Source organism: Sorex araneus, chromosome X (assembly GCF_027595985.1).
Source record: "Sorex araneus isolate mSorAra2 chromosome X, mSorAra2.pri, whole genome shotgun sequence".
Taxonomy (NCBI): domain Eukaryota; kingdom Metazoa; phylum Chordata; class Mammalia; order Eulipotyphla; family Soricidae; genus Sorex; species Sorex araneus.
Window position 1 is genome coordinate 49068336 of NC_073313.1, and position 19974 is coordinate 49088309.

The window sequence follows — 19974 nt, forward strand, 5'->3', positions numbered from 1 at the left end:
TTAGCCATATGCAAAAGAATGAATCTGGGTTATTCTCAAATCACAAATACAAGAATAAATTCAAAATGGATTAAGGAACTTAATGTATGACTCCAAACCATAAAGTACACAGAAGATAGCATAACTGAAATGATCTATGACATTACTACTAGTGATGTTTTGAGCGAGAGCCCAATAGCAAGGGGAATAAAAGTAAAGACAAACAACTGGAGTGATACTAAACTAAAAAGCCTTTGTACAGCAAAATAAGATACAAACAGGATGAAAAGACAATTGACTGAATAGGGGAAGATATTTGTACATTATACATCTGATTGTAATATCCAAGGTACATAAAGAACTCATACAACCTAACAACAAAAACCAAATAACTCAATCAAAAATGAATAATGTTTGAATTAACAATTATCTAAAGACGTACACATGACCAACAGTCAGAGAAAAGATGATCAGCATCAACAATAAGGGATAAATACAGATTAATACTACAATAAGTTTCTATTTCATACAGTGAGAATGGATTATATAAAAAGCAGCAATGAGTGGGGGCTGGGAGTGAAAGTACAGTCGGTAGAGTGCTTGCCTTACACACAGTCAAACCAGGTTTGGTCCTCAGCACCGCATACTGTCCCCTAAGCACAGGCAGGAGTGATCCCTAAGCAGAGCCAGGAGTAACCTATGAGCATCACTGGATGTGACCCAAAAACAAATAAACAAACAAACAAAAAGCAACAATGGGGCTGAATTGATATTATAGTGGGTAGGGTGATTGCCCTGCATGCGGTGAACCCTGGTTCACTTCTCAGCATTCCATATGGTCTCCCAAGCCCACCAGCACTGTAGCACTGTCATCCCATTATTTGTTGATTTGCTCGAGCGTACACCAGTAATATCTTCATTGTGAGACTTGTGATTATTCCTTTTGGCATATCAAATACGCCATGGGTAACTTGCCAGGCTCTGCCGCCGTGTGGGCAGGATACTCTCGGTAGCTTGCTAGGAATCAAACTCAGGTCAGTCACATGCAAGGCAAACACCCTACCTTCTGTGCTATCACTCCAGCCCAACTTAAACTAGCAAATGCAAATCAAAATCACAAGATATCACCTCACACCCATGAGAATGGCCTACACCACAAAGACTGAAAACAAGCATTGGAGAGTGTGCAGAGAAGGAACTCTGGGACACTTAGAGTTACTCCTGAGTGCAGAGCCAGGAGGAACCCCTGAGCATTGCCAGGTGTGACCCAAAAAAGAAAATAAAAGTTTGGGGGAAGCAGCCGGGGCCGTCCTGGAGCTGCGGCCGGAGATGCTGTCGGGCCGCGACCGCTCTCGGCAGCCCGGACCCCTTCATTGAAGACACCCGGGGGAGGTGCCCTGTCAGGCCGGCTGGCAGGTGCTTTTTAGAGGACCGCCAGGTGCGACTACCACTGGATCCACTGTTTTCATTTGGTCCAAACAGGAACAGCTCCCACACATGTTTGATGGCCCATTTACATCCGCATCATCGGCACCTTTAAAGACAGATTGGCAGAGCCCTGTTGCAACTTACTGGATGTAAGTCAACAGGTAAAGTGAATTCTGACGACAGAAGAGTTTGATGACACAGACTACCAAATTTCTTTGGAGGACACGTTATGAACCCTTTCTGGAGCATGTCTACAAGCTCTGTTCGCAAAAGGACTGATGGCGAAGAGAAGACATTAACAGGGGACGTGAAAACCAGCCCTCCGCGCACTGCCCCGAAGAAACAGCTGCCTTCTATTCCCAAAAATGCTTTGCCCATAACTAAACCGACGTCGCCCGCCCCAGCCGCACAGTCAACAAACGGCACGCATGCTTCCTACGGCCCCTTCTACTTGGAGTACTCTCTGCTTGCAGAATTTACCTTGGTTGTGAAGCAGAAGTTACCGGGCGTCTATGTGCAGCCTTCATACCGTTCTGCATTAATGTGGTTCGGAGTCATATTCATACGGCATGGCCTCTACCAGGATGGTGTATTTAAGTTTACAGTTTATATCCCTGACAACTACCCAGATGGGGACTGCCCCCGCTTGGTGTTTGATATTCCCGTCTTTCATCCGCTAGTCGATCCCACCTCCGGTGAGCTGGATGTGAAGAGAGCATTTGCAAAATGGAGCTTTTCTCCATGGAATCCTTCTATACATGATGAAGCCAGAGAAAAGATGCTGACTCCAAAAAAGAAGCCTGAAGAGCAGCACAGTAAAAGTGTTCACGTTGCTGGCCTGTCCTGGGTAAAGCCTGGCTCAGTACAACCTTTCAGTAAAGAAGAGAAAACGGTAGCAACTTAAGAGCGGGTGATTCTGGTGCACCGTGCACTTTCCTGCTGGACTCTGGCCTAGTTAAAGCTGACCAAGGGCAAAGGATTGCCTGAAGAGTAAAAAAGTGTGAACAATGACTGATATCAGTGTTGTCCATGTATGCTTAGGTTCTAACAGCAAATTCTGGAAACCTCTTTGAAGTAATTAATGCATCACTTCTGTTAGAAGTGACTTTAGGGTGGTTATCTAGTGAGTACTCCAAATTATTGGGGACATTGAGGTCTAAATATTTTTCTGAATATAATGCTAAAGGTAAGTTACATTCATTTAAACTAATGAGTAGACAGTCCAGCACTATCTAATGATTTTTAAATTGGTGGTTTCAGTTGTATGTATATTAGGATATGAATATGGAAAAGAGAAATAGAGAAAGCAGGTTTCATAGCTTATTAGCACTTTTAAGTGGAAAATCATTTGAGTGTCAGTTTTCAGCAAACTGTCTTACTGATTTGAAAACGGCTATCACTGAGGTACATATGGGTGGGTGAGAAGAAACCAGAACACTGTTCATAGTTTTTTTTCTTTTTTTTCCTAAAGCAAATAACTTAATGTATTTTTCTGGCTGGAGGGAGAAAGTGTTAAGACGGTTTCTAATGAAGTCAGATATTTAAACGATGAATGACTAATGTGTTTTGTAGAGATAAAATAAATCAATAAATGGTCATCCTTTGTCATTTAAAAAAATAAATAAATAAAAGTTTGGGGCTGGAGCAATAGCACAGCGGGTAGGGTGTTTGCCTTGCATGCGGCCGACCCGGGTTTGATTCCCAGCATCCCATATGGTCCCCTGAGCACTGCCAGGAATAACTCCTGAGTGCAAAGCCAGGAGGTAACCCTTGTGCGTTGCCAGGTGTGACCCCCCAAAAAAATTAAAATTAAAAAAATAAGAAAATGAAAGTTATATGGGTACCAGAAAGGAGATAATTCAGTGCATGTTTTGCATGTAGGAAGCTCAGGTTCCAAATTTGGCACAGCATGATCCCCCAAGACCACCAGGATCAACTCCTGAACAAAGAGCTAGGAGTAATCTCTTTGCTGCCGGGTGAGATCCAAAAGTCACAAAAAATAAAATAAAATGGGCATTTCATATGATTTAGCAGTAGTACTCCTAGGTGCTCATCTAAAGGATCAGAAACACCATACCAAAAAGATACTTTCATGCTCATGTTCATAGCAGCACTATTTGCAATAGAGAAAAATGTAGACTTAACCTAAATGCCCACCAACAGGTGACAGGGTAAAGAAGATGTGCTGGATTAGAGCCATGGTACAATGGTTAAGGGGTTTGCTTTGCATGCAGCCAATCTAGATTCAATCCCTGGCACTATGTGGTGACCCCTAGCACCACCAGAAGCAAAAGTAGCCACTGAGCACAGCTGGATGTGGCAATGCTCACACTTCCTCCTTAGGCCCCTCTCCCAAAAAAACCTGTGATATGTATAAATATTTAAATACTAAATGCTCTGTCATTGGATGGCTCAATAGCACAGTGGGTAAGGCATTTGTCTTGCAGGAGGCAACCTGGGTTCAATAACTCCGTCCCTCTTGGAGAGCCCAGCAAACTACCGAGAGTATCTCGTCTGTGGCGTATTCGATATGCCAAAAACAGTAACAACAAGTCTCACAATGGAGACGTTACTGGTGCCTGTTCGAACAAATCAATGAACAACAGGAGGACAGCGGACAGTGGACAGTGGACTCTGTCATTAAAATGATTAAACTGTGCCTTTTAGAACAAATGGATTGAACTTAATATGATTATGCTAAGTGATACAAGAAAGTAAGACTACTACCAAGTGGCTTCACTCATAAGTATAATATAAAGAACTGAAACAAAATAACTGAAGAAAAACAACAAAACAAATTCCTCCACTTGGTGAATCCCTTGGTGGCTAGCAGAGGGAAAGGGCAGGAGGGGTAGGAGGAATGATCATGAGTCTTTTTGGTGATGATATGGCATTTATAAAACAACAAAACTCCACAATGTTGTAAACTAATAATAAGTCAGTGGGGGAAAAGTTAAAGCAAAGATCTGTTTGACCTTGTCACCCACAAACAAGAATTCACTTTTCTAAGTGCCTAAGTTATTAACAGAGACCAAGAACGCATCTGTCTATCCTCTGGATTCGTTGGCCATAGCCTTACTTAATCATTTTTTTTATTATTTGTTAGTTTGTGGGTCACACCCTGTGGTGCTCAGGGTCTACTTCCAGCTTGGTGCTCGGGGCCACTCCTGGTGGTGTTGGTGAGGGGACAGATCATATGTGGTTCAGGGGATCGAATCCAGGCCTCCAGCAGGCAAAGCATTAGCTATCCCTGATGAGTTCTTTTTCTGGCCCCAAAAAAATTGGTCACAATTTTAGGAGACATCGTTCACCCAAAAGACTCCAGTAGGTCTATTTGGCACGAAATGACTCTACTTAGGTGTGTGCGGAAGTCAAATGGTTAATATACATCAAAACATACATTGCAAATTCCCTTTAAGATATTAATTTAGATTCAGGTGCATCAAGAGTGCCAGCTTCTATCTTGCCTTTAGACTTCTGAGCTATCTTCAACCCCTTCTGGGTCCCCAGATCAATGAAACCCCTCTAAAACCTCTCTCAAATCCAAAACCACATGATGGACCCTTCATCCCCACCAAATTCAAGAATTCGTGGGCCTTATATATTTCCTCATATATGTCTATTTTAACCGTTCTATACAAACAGATATTTTAGACAATAAACTGCATGACCAATGAAGTAACACCTTAAGGATACTGACATTATTAGACTAAATATATAAACAGCACTGTTTGCTGACAATTAGCAAATTAGATCAGACCCAAGATAACTGGCATTTTAAACTCAATTTGTAGCACCCACGAATCTTTAAGAACAATGGTGAGACAAAATATTTAACCTGCTCTGGAAGACAGTAACAGAAGTCCTGGCAAATCACGGAGGTCAAATAAACCTTCAAGTCTCATCAATGAAAAACTCAAATTAATGGTCCAAACACTGGAAATGGAACTAAAGCAATCACTGGAAGAAAAATGCAAAAACTTAAAGATGACCTAATCCTGGGAATCAAAGATTCCATAAAACTCTTAAAGAGTTCAAAATAGTTGCAATATCAAGTCGCAATAGCAGAATTCAACATGCAGAGGACTATAACAGTGATACTGAAGACAAAATACCAGCCATCACCAATAACAAAGTGAAAAAATAAAAGAAATAAAAGAAAAATAAACAACTGGAAGAGAATTAAGATTCTTGATATATAATAACAAGAGAAATAATCTTCGAATCATAGAAATACCAGAAAGAAAAGAAAAAGGTAAAGAGGAAGAACAGCTGGTCAAAATAATAACTGAGAACTTTCCTGATATCTTTTTTTTTAATGTAGGAGTACTGCTATTTATTCAACCATTGATTAAGCTGATTGAATTGGGAATGAACTCCACATTACTTTTTTAAAAAAAATTTAATTGGATATACATGAGATAGACCATTACAAACCTGTTCATAATTGAGTTTTAGTCATACAATGATCCAGCACCCATCCGTCCACCAGTGTACATTTCCCATGACCAATGTCCCCCATTTTCCCACCACCATACCTCATCCCCCATGCCCCACCTCCAGCCTCCCTCTATTGAAGGCACTTTCCTTCTTGCTCTCTCTCTCTCCTTTTCCTTTTATGCATTATGGTTTGTAATACAGGTGCTAAGAGATCATGGTGTTTGTTCAGAGCATTTGGTATTTTTATCGGGATGGTAAGACCTTTTCAATTGGGTGGAAGCTTTGGGGTGTGGATGTGACTGCTGAGGCTTCTGGAAGTACAGGAAGGTACAGGGAGGTACTTCCAGAAATCCTGGAGAGTTCAGTCACAAAACCCGCATACCAGAATTTTCAACAGATTATATCTTGGTTATGTTCGTCCTGAGACAGTGGAGTCAGGCCAGGAATATGACAATGATTTTGGTGTGGAAGCAAGTGGCTGCTGGGGGCTCTGCTTGGGCAGGCACAGGCCAACCTACCCCCCCTCTGATTTATTCTGGTCTGTTCAGTCATGCGCAGCTCCAAGCTTAACTGCAGCTTTGATCTATGTCTAGATTTATTTATGGGTTTTGGAAACAAGGCTGGTAGTAAAGCTTACAGGGTGGCACTGGAGTTGGTTCGTGGGGGTGTCTTCCAGTGCTTCCATGAGTATTGGGAAATGGGAGAAGGTAGCCCCTCCCAACTCTGAGAAATCCTCGAGATTGCAGTGCCAAAACCCACATACCAGACTTATCAACAGATTATATCTTTTTTAAAATTTTTTTTAAAAATTAAGGGAAAATCTGAATATATTCATCTTCTTTTTTTAAAAATTTTTTATTGAGTCACCATGTGGAAAGTTACAAAGTTTTCAGGTTTAAATCTCAGTTATACAATGCTCGAATACCCATCCCTTCACCAGTGCTCATATTCCACCACCAAGAATCCCAGTATAGCTCCACCCCGCCCCCCCACACCCCTAAGCCCCCCATGTCCCTAGCCCCCCACCCTTAGCCACCCCGCCTGTGTAACTAATAAATTTCACTTTACTTTCACTTTGATTGCATACAATATTTCAACAAAACTCACTATTATTGTTTGGAGAGCCTCTACCCTAAAGTCAGACCTGCTGAAAAGGAAGCATTAGATAATTTGTTTTCCATTGCTGAGGATGAAGAGGTATTAGGTCGAGTGACCACACTTAGCGGCCTCTCAGTTTTGGGTTTCTGTAATTTAGTATTTTAGTAACTAAGTCCAGAGAGATATCTGCCAGAAGTTGCATCATTGCCAACTTGTACTTCTCAGTTACATTATATTCCACATATGAGTGCAATCTTTCTATGTCTGTCTCTTTCTTTCTGACTCATTTCACTCAACATGATACTTTCCATGTTGGTCCATTTATATGCAAATTTCATGACTTCATGTTTTCTGACAGCTACATAGTATTCCATTGTGTAGATGTACCAGAGTTTCTTTAACCAGTCATCTGTTTTGGGGCACTCTGGTTTTTTCCAGATTCTGGCTATTGTAAACAGTGCTGCAATGAACATAGAAATACATATGCCATCTCTACTATACCGTTTTGCCTCTCCGGGATATATTCCCAGGAGTGGTATTGCTGGGTCAAATGGAAGCTCAATTTCTAATTTTTTGAGAATCGTCCATATTGTTTTCCAAAAGGGCTGAACCAGTCGGCATTCCCACCAGCAGTGAAGGAGAGTCCCTTTCTCCCCGCATCCCCGCCAACACCGGTTGCTTTTGTTCTTTGGGATGTGGGCCAGTCTCTGTGGTGTGAGATGATATCTCATGGTTGTTTTGATCTGCATCTCCCTGATGATTAGTGATGTGGAACATTTTCTCATGTGCCTCTGAGCCATTCGGATTTCTTCTTTAGGAAAGCTTCTGTTCATTTCATCACCCCATTTTTTGATCGGGTTGGCAGTTTTCTTCTTGTGGAGTTCAACCAGTGCATTGTATATCCTTGTTATCAACCCTTTATCGATGGGTACTGCATAAATATCCTTTCCCATTCTCAACAGATTATATCTTGATGAGGCCTGTCCTGAGATGGTGGAGTCACGCTGGGGGTATGGTGGCGATTTTGGATTGTGGAAGCAAGCAGATGCTGGGGGCTCTGCTTGGGCGGGCCAACCTACCTCCCTCTGATTTACCCCAGTCTGTTTAGCCATGCGTGGGTCTGAGATTAACTGTGGTTTTTGATCTCTTTCGAGATTTATCTATGGGTCTCTGAAATAAGGTCAAACAAAAATGAGCTTGTATAGCTGAGCCAGAGGTGATTTGTGGGCATGGCTCCCACATAACTAACTTTTGGCCATTTAGTTTCTTGGTAAACTTGGTCCCAAGTTGTTGGAGTCTGGTCAAAGGCATAGTGGCAATTTGGGGGTATCAGGAAGCCTGAAGGCACCATTAGGCTGCTGGTGCACCTGCCCCACAAGTACAGGGTGACCTTTTGGTAGCACCATAACCCCTTTCCTGATATCTTGAGAGAGCTTCCTACAATGATTCAAGAGGCTCAAAAAGTACCAAACAAAATAGACGCAAACAAACAAAAAAAAAACACCTAGGCAAATAGCAATTAAAACAAAATAAAACTAAAAGAAAAAGATAGGGTACTTAGAGAGAGAAGAAATCCCTCTAATATAAGGGAAACAACATAAGATCGCAACAGACCTTCCATATGACATCTCACAAGACAGGAAAGAGTGGAATGACATATTAAAATTCTGACTGAAAAAAAACTTCCAGTTTATAGTCCACTATCCAGCAAATCTATCATTTCAATTTGAGGGAGGGGAAAAAACTTTTAAAAAAACAAAAGCTGTCAGCATTTACAAAAGCTAAACCAATCCTGCAAGAATTGTTGCAAGGCTGCTTAAAAGAAAAATAGAGTTTTGCAAAAGCAACTGAATCACTCACACACACACATACACACACATATACACACACACAAATGGAAACACAGCCTTTATGTAAATCATTTTTCTGGGTATCAATGAACCAAACTCCCATATCAAAAGGCATAGAGTAGCTGGATGAATCAGGAAAGAAAATCCATCCATTTGCTGCCTACAGGAAACACATCTAAATTATCAGATTAAATACAGACTTAGAACAAAAGGATGGAAAACAATCATGCAAGTCAATAGAAGACCAAAAAAAAAAGCTGAGGCAGACATCAAGGTGACAATGAGATACCATCTCACATCAGTGAGAATGGCACATACAAAAAGCAGTAGGAGCAATCTATGCTGGCAGGGATGTTGTGAAGAAGGAACTCTCTTCCACTGCTGGTGGGAATGTTGTTCAATGCAGCCCCTAAGGAAGAGTATGGAAAGTTCTCAATAACCTTAGAATTGAACTACCATAAGACCCAGCAATTCCACTTTTTATGTCCGGGAGCATCTACCCTTTGCCCAGGACATAAAAACACTCTCTCAAAAGGATATATGCCCCACACTTTCTCTCTACTTTTGGGCATTATGGCTTGTAACAGAGACACTAAGAGTCATCATGTAACTATCTCACGGTGATTCAATAAAGTATGCACACCATTATTCATTGCTTCACTCAGAACAATAGCTAAGATATTAAATCAATGTAAGTGTCCAATGACAGATGAATGGATTATGAAGATGTGGTATATATACACAATGGAATACTGTTCCTTGCAGTTGCAAGGAACAATGAAACCATGCAATTTACTTCAACGTGGCTGGAACTTGAAGATAACATATTGAGTGGACTAAACCAGAAAAAAACAAACACAGGATGTCTCATTTATCTGTGGTATATAGAATACTAGATGAGAAAATATACTGTAGTAAAAAGGGGCTGCCTAGATCACCCTTTGTAAGAAACTAAGCACGCCAAAGGGTGTGTTCGTAGGCTCTTCAGGCAGCTGTCTCATTGCCCGCATTTGGTGCTCTGGAGCCGCTGTGTGTGGACTGGATCTGGACGGCTGTTGGCCAAGGACAGGTGAAGGAAGAACAAGGACCAGGCTTTTTGCTGAATAGTAACCATTTATTCCATTCACTCCTGTCTCTCTCTGCTTCTTCCCTTGCTCTCCATCTCCCCCCCCACACACACACACACACTTGTCTCTCTCCACCTTGCCCTCTAGGCTACACGTAGTCTGGTAGCAAAATCAACAAAAGAGCCAGGTTCAAAGGAAACATCACCTAAGGGCATTCCAAAGCCCTTCCTGACTGCCAGCAGACAAAATACCTCTTAAGGTATTTTTCTCTTTTCCTCAGTCCAAAAACTCCATCAACATCTTAATACTAGTTATTTTTGTATGCACATAGTAAGAGATCCAAGATACAAGTAAGAGAGTAAGGCAGCTCTTCTGGGAACATCTTGCCACAGACTCAGACTACAGCACTCAGGCCAGATTAATCATTCCTAAACCTAGCAGGGTCTGAATCTAGTTATTACTTCCTGGATCATGACAGCATTTGTCCATGATCAAGCTCTTAACTTATAGTTAAGCATTAGGCACTTTGGCCAGGCCCATCTAGATGCTAGGGTAGCACGTAACTCACCACTTGCTCTGGGTCCATCTCTTCCCTCCTCCGGACCCTGCTTTTGGGGGTGCTAGGAAGTAAGGGCAGTTGAGGCTTAGGTTCAGAGAACAGATGCCCAGGAGTAAAATATCATTCAGATTCAAATGACTCCCAGGTTACAAAACATAGGATTTGCTATAGTCTTCCTGTGCCCATACAAAAGGACTTGGCTCTGAATAAACTATGTAAAGAACTCAAGGAGAAGAGAAAAAGAATATTTACAAGTCAACAGAACACAAAGAAAGAAGTTACAAATAAACACAGAGGAATGGGAGCACTGTGATGGGAGTAACCCAATAAACCTAAACTATCTGAGGCTATGTTATCCTACCACACTTGACCCCAGTAGTTAGAAAGGAGAAGGTCAGAGAATGAAAGAAATCAAAGGGTAAAAGGGAATAGGAAGAAATTGGTGAGCAGGCATCAAGACTTCAGTTATACTGGTGATATGGGTGAGTTGGTATAGCCATATATCCAAAACACAGACTTAACAACACTGAGAACATGAGATATAAGTTACAACCACTGAAATTCTGTAATGTGCCTGTCAAGTTGGCAGGAGGGGAGGGGATGGGGTGCAAGTTGAGGTGGGGAAGGAATTTGGGAACACTAGTGGAAGGAAGTTGACACTGGAAGTGTATTGGTGTTGAAATTTTACATGCCTAAAATGCAACTATTGGTAACTTTATAAACTACAGATCTTTAAAGAAAAGAAAGAAGTTTTAAAAGGTAATAATTTAATTTTGGTCTATACAGAGCAGTGCCTCATGGCTACTCCTGGCTCTCCTCTCAGAGGTCACTCCTGGTGGTGCTCAGGGAGGCCATATGCAGTGCTGAAGATCAAACCAGGGTCATGTGCATGGAAGGCAAATGCCTGGCCCCCTGTACTATCTCTCAGGCAAATACCATTTAATATAGCAATGCCCTTTCTAGAATTTTACCAAGATTTTGAATTAGTAAGAAAAATATCTCATTAGTTCAAAATTGTATATGCACACCTATGTTCACTAGAGCACTTAATACAATACCAGGATATGAAAAACACCCAAATGTTGAACAACACATGATGAAGAAGCTATATACATAATACTTCTAACCTGAAAGAAAGATAAAAATTTTGCAAAAGATAAAGAAATAAAGAAAGATAAAATATTGCAATTCCTGCAACCTGGATGGGACTGGAGGGTATCATGTTAAGTGAAATTAGTCAGGGGGGAGAACAAACCCCAGATGATCTCACTCATCTGTGGCATACAGAAACAGAATAAGGGAATTGGTAGCATCAAGTGATGACAAACTCTAGTTCTTGGGTTACAAAACAGATTACCAAGCAGTGTGGGAAGTCGGGGGTCAGGGAGAAAGATGTGGACTAGCAGTGACATAAGGACAGTGCTGAAGGGTCTTGGGTACTTTGGTGATGGTGAAGGTACTGTATCTTCGTACATCAAAACCATAAACATTATTTGGCTAATACCAGTTAGTGTTTATTAACACCCTTATCCAGCAGGAGTCAGTGACAGAGAATAAGACAAACACATAAGGAGACAAACATACACAGCTGTCCAAGCTTTAGGTCACCTGGGCAGCCATCAGTGGTCTCCCAAGCTGGCTGCTTATTCAATATAATACTGCTCACCCACCACCCGGCTGACATTTTTGACAAGTTGACAGGGACATTAACATACAATATGTACAATGAATAGGTAAGATAGAGAAGGGTCAAATATAACAATAATAGCTGGAAATGTTCAAGCTGGACAAGAACTGAGTGTTAAATGTAGGTAAAGGGATAAACATGACAACCTTTCAAAATCTTTATTGCAAACCACAATGCCCGAAAGGAGAGAGAGAGAGAGACAGAGACAAAAAGCAAGAGAGAAGTGCCTGACATGGTGTCAGGTTGGGGTGGGGTGGGGTAATGGTATGTAAATTGGAGACACTGGTGCTGGGAAATATATACTGGTGGAGGTATGGGTTTGGAATACTATAAGACTGAAACCTAATCATGAACAGCTGTGTAAGGGTCTATCTCACAGTGATTCAATTAAAAAGGAAAGTGAGAAAGAGAGAAAGAGAGAAAGAAAGAAAGAAAGAAAGAAAGAAAGAAAGAAAGAAAGAAAGAAAGAAAGAAAGAAAGAAAGAAAGAAAGAAAGAAAGAAAGAAAGAAAGAAAGAAAGAAAGAAAGAAAGAAAGAAAGAAAGAAAGAAAGAAAGAAAGAAAGAAAGAAAGAAAGAAAGAAAGAAAGAAAGAAAGAAAGAAAGAAAGATTTTAAAAATGTCATTCAACAATGGACAGCTATAAAATAACAAAAACTAAACTAAAATAAAAATTATATATGTAAAAAACCACAATAGATACATGAAGATAAGAAGCTGGGAGTATTTCACATAGCTAATCAGCAGAGGCCCTTGTAAGTATAAAGTATAAAGTGACAATTACCTATTTTTTTTACCTATGCTGCCTTTACATCTAAACAGTCTTATTCTATACTTGCCTTGTGTACAATTGCACATTTGTAGCTGACAGATATTTGTCAACTATTTTATTCTTTCCTGATATTCTCTTCATTTCTGGGTGCACAGTTCCAAACTCTTTGCATTCCAAGACCTAAACTATTTTGCCTAAGGGCATATCTCAACCTTAGGGGTGTTTTTTAATTTTATTTTTAAATTAGTGAATCACCATGAGGGTACAGTAACAGATTTATACATTTTCGTACGTGTGTTTCCCTCATACAATGTTTGAGCACCCCTCCCTCCACCAGTGTCCATTCTCCACCACTAGTGAACCAAGTATCCCTCCCACCCCCCCATCCCATACCCCCCCCCCGACTCTGTGGCAGGGCATTCCCCTTTGTTCTCTCTCCTTTTGGGTGTTGTGATCCACAATAGGGGTATTGAGTGGCTATCGTGTTCAATCTATAGTGAACTTTTAGCATGCATCTCCCCTCCCGAGCGGGTCCTCAAACCAGAGCTTACTTGATGTTCCCTTCTCTATCTGAACTGCCTTTACCCCCAGCATGTGAGGCCAGCTACCAAGCCATGGAGCCAACCTCCCGTACTTATTTCTACTATTCTTGGGTGTTAGTCTCCTACTCTGTTATTTTATATTCCACAGATGAGCACAATCTTTCTATTGCTTTCTCTCTCTTTCTGACTCACTTCACTTAGCATGATACTTTCCATGTTGATCCACTTATATGCAAACTTCATGACTTCATCTTTTCTAACAGCTGCATAGTATTCCATTGTGTAGATGTACCAAAGTTTCTTTAACCAGTCATCTGTTCTCGGGCACTCGGGTTTTTTTTCCAGGTTCTAGCTATTGTAAACAGTGCTGCGATGAACATATAAGTGCAAATGTCATTTCGACTGTACTTTTTTGCTTCTCTGGGATATATTCCCAGAAGTGGTATTGCTGGGACAAGTGGGAGCTCAATTTCTAATTTTTTGAGAAGCATCCATTTTTTTTTCCAGAAGGGCTGAACAAGTCGGCATTCCCACCAACAGTGTAGAAGAGTCCCTTTCTCCCCACATCCCCTCCAACAGCAGTTGCTTTTGTTCTTTAGGATGTGTAGCATTCTCTGTGATGTGAGATGCTATCTCATAGTTGTTTTGATCTGCATCTCCCTGATGATTAGTGATGCAGAGCATTTTTATGTGCCTCTCAGCCATTTGTATCTCTTCTTTGGGAAAGTTTCTGTTCATTTCTTCGCTCCATTTTCTGATGAACTTGGATGTTTTCTTCTTGTAGAGTTCAACCAGTGCTTTGTATACCCTTGATATCAACCCCTTGATATCAACTGAATGGGTATTGAGTAAATATCCTTTTCCATTCTGTAGATTGTCTTTGTATTCTGGTCACTGTATCTTTTGTGGTGCAGAAGCTTCTTAGTTTAATATAGTCCCATTTGTTTATCTCTGTTTCCATTTGGTTGATCAGTTGCATGTCATCTTTGAAAATACCATTAGCTTCAATATCATGGAGGGTTTTGCCGACGTTGTTTCTTCAATGTACCTTATGGATTGTGGTCTGATGTTGAGATCTTTAATCCATTTTGATCTGACTTTTGTGCATGGTTTCAGGTCTAGATCCAAGCCCATTCTTTTGCATGTGGTTGTCCAGTTGTGCCAGCACCATTTGTTAAAGAGACTTTCCTTGCTCCACTTCACATTTCTTGCTCCTTTATCAAAGATTAAGTGACCATACATTTGGGGTTATGTGTAGGAATAATCCACCCTGTTCCATTGGTCTGCAGCTCTGCCTTTGTTCCAGTACCATGCTGTTTTAATTGATACTGCTTTGTTGCAAAGTTTAAGGTTGGGGAGGGTGATGCCTCCCATCATCTTTTTCCCAAGAATTGTTTTAGCTATCCGTGGGCATTTGTTGTTCCATACGAATTTCAGGATAGCTTGATCCATTTCTTTAAAGAATTTCATGGGTATCTTTATAGGGATTGCATTGAATCTGTATAATGCTTTGGGGAGTATTGCCATTTTGACAGTGTTGATTCTCCCTATCCATGAACAGGAGATATGTTTCCATTTCCTCATGTCTTTTTTCATTTCATAGAATAGCATTTTATAGTTTTCTTTGTAGAGGTCTTTTACTTCCTCGATTAAGCTGACTCCAAGGTACTTGATTTTCTGGGGCATGATTGTGAACAGGATTGCTTTTTTCATATCCCTTTCCTCTGACTCATTGTTTGCATATAGGAAGGCCATTGATTTTGGGGTATTTATTTTATAGCTTACGACTTTACTGTACAAGCCTATAGTTTCTAAGAGTTTCTTAGTAGAGGTTTTAGGCTTCTCTAGATATATTATCATATCGTCTGCGAATAGTGAGAGTTTGGTTTCTTCCTTTCCTATCTGGATACCCTTAATGTCTTTTTCTTGCCTCACAGCTATTGCAAGTACTTCCAGTACTATGTTGAATAGAAGTGGTGAGAGTGGGCATCCTTGTCTTGTCCCTGATCTTAGAGGAAAGGCCCTTAGTTTTTCCCCATTGAAGATAATGCTTGCCGTGAGTTTGTTGTAGATGGCTTTGACTATCTTGAGGAAAGTTCCTCCAGAACCCATTTTGGTGAGAGTTTTCTTCATGAACAGATGTTGGATCTTGTCAAATGCTTTCTCTGCAACTACTGATATGATCATATGGTTTTTATCTTTACTTTTGTTGATATGATGGATTATGTTGATTGATTTCCGGATGCTAAACCATCCTTGCACCTCCAGTATGAATCCCACCTGGTCATGGTGTATGATGTTTTTGATGAGTTGTTGGATTCTATTTGCTAATATTTTGTTAAGGGTCTTCGCATCAGTGTTCATTAAGGATATTGGCCTGTAGTTTTCCTTCTCAGTTGTGTCTTTGTTTGCTTTTGGCATTAGGGAGATATGTGCCTCATAGAAACTGTTTGGGAGAGTTCCTGTTTTTTCCTGGAAAAGTTTGAGGAGAACTGGAAGCAGGTCCTCTTTAAATGTTTGGAAGAATTTGCCAGTGCATCCATCTGGACCTGGGCTTTTGTTTTTGGGGAGACTTTTGATTACAGTTTCAATTTCCTTGATATTAATGGGTCTACTTAAGTATTCCAGGTTGTCTTGGTTCAGTCTTGGGAGATTGTAGGAATCAAGGAATTCATCCATTTCTTTTAGGTTCTCTTGTTTCGTGGTGTACAGACCTTCAAAGTAGTCTCTGATGATCTTTTGAATCTCATTGGTTTCTGTTGTGATGTCCCCTTTTTCATTTCTGATTCAGTTTATTAGGGTTCTCTCCCTTTTTCTTTGTGAGTCTTGCTAGCGGTTAATCAATCTTGTTTATTTTCTCAAAGAACCAGCTCTTGGTTTCATTGACCTTTCGTATTGTTTTCTGAGTTTCCATGTCGTTAATTTCTGCTCTAATTTTTATTATTTCTTTCCTTCGGTCCGGTTTATTTCTTTCCTTTTTCTGGTCCTTTTCTAAGATCTTGAGCTGTGAAGTCAAGCTATCTATGTAGGCCCTTTATTCCTTCCTGAGGAATGCTTGCAGAGCTATAAATTTTCCCCTTAACATGGCTTTAACTGTGTCCCACAGGTTTTGGTAGCTCGTGTCTTTATTCTCATTTGTTTCTAGGTATCTTTTGATTTCTTCCTTGATTTCCTTCCTGACCCACTCATTGTTCAACATTGAGTTGTTTAATTTCCAGGTGTTTGATTTGGTTCTCCGTGTCTGTGTGTGGTTAGCTTCTATCTTCAGCACATCGTGGTCTGAAAAGATGGTTGATACAATTTCTATTTTTCCAATTCTATTGAGGTACGTTTTGTGGCCCAGTACATGGTCTATTTTTGAAAATGTACCATGTGCACTGGAAAAGAATATGTATTCTTTCTTTTTGAGATGTAAAACCCTGTATAGGTCTATTAGGCCTCTCTCTTCCAATTCTTCTTTCAGAGTCAGTGTTTCCTTGCTGAGTTTTGTTCTTGTTGATCTCTCCAGAGGTGATATGGCAGTATTGAAGTCTCTGACTACTATTGTGCTGTTAGTTAAAGTCTGTTAGGAGTTGTTTTAAGTATTTAGCCGGTCGTTCATTAGGTGCGTATATGTTTAAGAGTGTGATTTCCTCCTGTTGTACATATTAGGGGTGTTTTTGTTATGGGTAAAATTTCCACAATTAACAATATTGTAATCATGTTCCCTAAACTCTAATAAAATTAAAATAAAAAACTCAAACTAATGGACACAAGTTTTATAACGACAGAAATACATGTGGCTAATAAACAGGCAACTTTTGTAATTTAAAAGCACAAAATGTGCTGATTAAACAATAAGAAACTGACTTTTATCTATTAGACTGATAAACGCTTAGACAAAGAGGCTCTGTTCATAAAGGAATTAGAAATATGGGACTTCTCATAAGTTTAGTAGACAGGCAACTTGATAGCACAGTAAACCTTTGAACAGTATGAGGTTTAGGGCGCTGGCCATAAAATGCTTGCACATAATTTCTGAGTTCCCCCAGACCTTACTAGTACCATGTTACGGGGTAAGAGCCTTACCTATAGCACAAAAAATTGATTTACACCTATTTTGTATTTTACACACTGAATTCTTTTTTATTATTATTTTATTAATGAATCACTGTGCGTGCGGGTACAGTTACAGATTTACATATTTTTGTGCTTATATTTTAGTCATACAATGGTCGAGTACCCAAAAAGGAACTTTTATTTTATTTTATTTTATTTTTTTGCTTTTTGGGTCACACCCGGCAATGCATAGGGGCTACTTCTGGCTCTGCACTCAGGAATTATTCCTGGAAGTGCACAAGAGACCATATGGGATGATGGGAATCGAACTCAGGTAGGACGCATACAAGGCAATCACCCTACCCGCTGTGCCATTGCTCCAGCCCCTACACACTAAATTCTTAACATAAGATAGAGGGAAGGAAATACTCTGAAGAAAATCATAACAAAAATCCACTTATAATACTGTAGCACAGCGGTTGGGCGTTCGCCTTTCATGTGGCAGGCCCGAGTTCAATTCCTCCACCGCTCTCGGAGAGCCCAGCGAGTTACCGTGAGTGTCGAGCCCGCGAGGCAGAGCCTGGCAAGCTACCCGTGTGTATTGGATATGCCAAAAACAGTAACAATAAGTCTCTCAATGAGAGACGTTACTGGTGCCCGCTCGAACAAATTGATGAGCAACAGGATGACAGTGATATAATACTGTACTTACTGTAAATTTATACCATCTATTTACAAAACTGTTGTTTATATAAGTAGACCTCTACGGTTCAAATGAGGGTCAATTGTACCTACTACATTATTTTTCATGCTTTAACCAGACGACCTGAATAATTTACAAGGTGTCATTCAGCTGTAATATTTATATGCCCAAAAGGATAATCAAATCAGCACCCAAGTAGAAAATTGTATTAGTTGTATTTACCCTAAAATAGCTACATTCCCTGGTGATGTTGCTTAAGTTGATCCCTGACTGATTAAACAAACTGCATCTGAACTGGGAGGATGACAGAGTACTTAAACTAATGTATGGCTAAACTCTAGAATGGATGTTATAAAAAAGAGACTGACATGAACTGATGACTGGTATATTTACGCTAACTTACAATAAATATATTTGGGAGCATCTCCAGGAGACTTTGGACTTCACCAGCAATTCTCAGCCAACCAAGTCAGGGGTTTGATGCGAGAGCCTGAGGATGCAGTGCTGCTCAGGCCCTCTGGTTCTGTGAATTACCTGGACCACCCTAGTGATGCTGCAGCCATCCAGGGCTTCACCAGTGATGCTCAGGGTACCATGTGTAGCTGTGAGTGAAATGTGATTATGTGCGTGCTAGGTATGTACTCCAGCCACCATATTACTCCATGCCCCCAAATTAAACAAGTTTAAGACTACTACATAATAGAAGCCCACTTTTATTAAAATAGCCCATGCAAAATTGGGGCATATACACACACCTCATATACACTCACACAGACCTTACACAGGCATACCTCACACAGACACACCTGGTGGACAAATAGAAAAAAGGTTCAGCGTAGTTTCATTTGCTGGAACACAACAGAAAAGGGGAAGCAAAATGCAAAAGGAACCCTGGAACCTGGCATGCAAATATCTTTCTACTTATCATCTCACATTTTCCCTTTCTTTTCCTTCCCTTTCCTTCCCACCTTCCTTCCTTTCTTTCCTTTATTTTATTGTTTTGAGTAAGGTTGGATCATATCTGGTTATTCCTGGTGGTTTTTGTCAAGGGATTGAACTCAGGGCTCTCAAAAGCAAGCCAGGTGTTCCAGCTTTTAATCCATCTGCATAATATTTTTCTTATAAATTTCTTGTCCTATATGGTTGACTCATTTTCTTTCACACTTTTGGGATTTTTTGGTATCATCAATTTTCATTTTCTGTACATAAATTATTTCTCTGTATTTTTCTCTGTGTATTTACAGAGTTTGCAAATATACAGAGTATATTCTCTTGGCCTCACATATGTATATTTTGGTGGTCTGACCAGCTATACTCAGGAGTCCCACAACACAGGCCTGATGGCAAAGTGCTCAGGCCTGGCAATGTGGTCAACTCCATGTTGTGCTGGGGACTAAACCTGGAGACTCAAGTAGGCAAGACACACACTCAACCACTTTGAACTAGCTCCCTGGACCTTCAAGCATGTATTTTTTACTATGTAGATTTTAACACTTTAATGCAGTTCAATCCAGTATTTCTTAAAACTTTTGCACTTTTTACTGTCCTTAAACAGATAGATAGATAGATAGATAGATAGATAGATAGATAGATAGATAGATAGATAGATAGATAGATAGATCTGCAATGTCAGGTATTAGGGTTAACCCCACACTTTCAAGCACACAATCTATCACTGCACTACATCCCTAGTCCTAAACACATTTCTTTCACAATGCAAAAATATAAAATTTCCTCTCAAATCTTCATCTAATAGCTAAAATAAATATCTGTGTGGGTTTATAGGTGTATGTGTGTATATATGCACATATAT

The 19974-nt window shown here is 40.2% G+C and overlaps 1 protein-coding gene across 1 annotated transcript; it reads left to right on the forward strand.

The window, feature by feature from the left end:
* Nucleotides 1-1269: 1269 nt before the first annotated feature.
* LOC101559327 (AKT-interacting protein) lies at nt 1270-3005 on the forward strand. Its single transcript, XM_012933708.2, has 2 exons — nt 1270-1391; nt 1569-3005. Exon 2 carries the CDS (start codon nt 1637-1639, stop codon nt 2309-2311), a length of 675 nt encoding a protein of 224 aa, XP_012789162.1. The 5' UTR covers nt 1270-1391; nt 1569-1636; the 3' UTR covers nt 2312-3005.
* The last annotated feature ends 16969 nt before the right edge of the window (nt 3006-19974 follow it).

Excerpts from the sequence above, each read along its gene's own strand:
- LOC101559327 (XM_012933708.2), top strand. The coding sequence starts at position 1,637 with ATGAACCCTTTCTGGAGCATGTCTACAAGCTCTGTTCGCAAAAGGACT.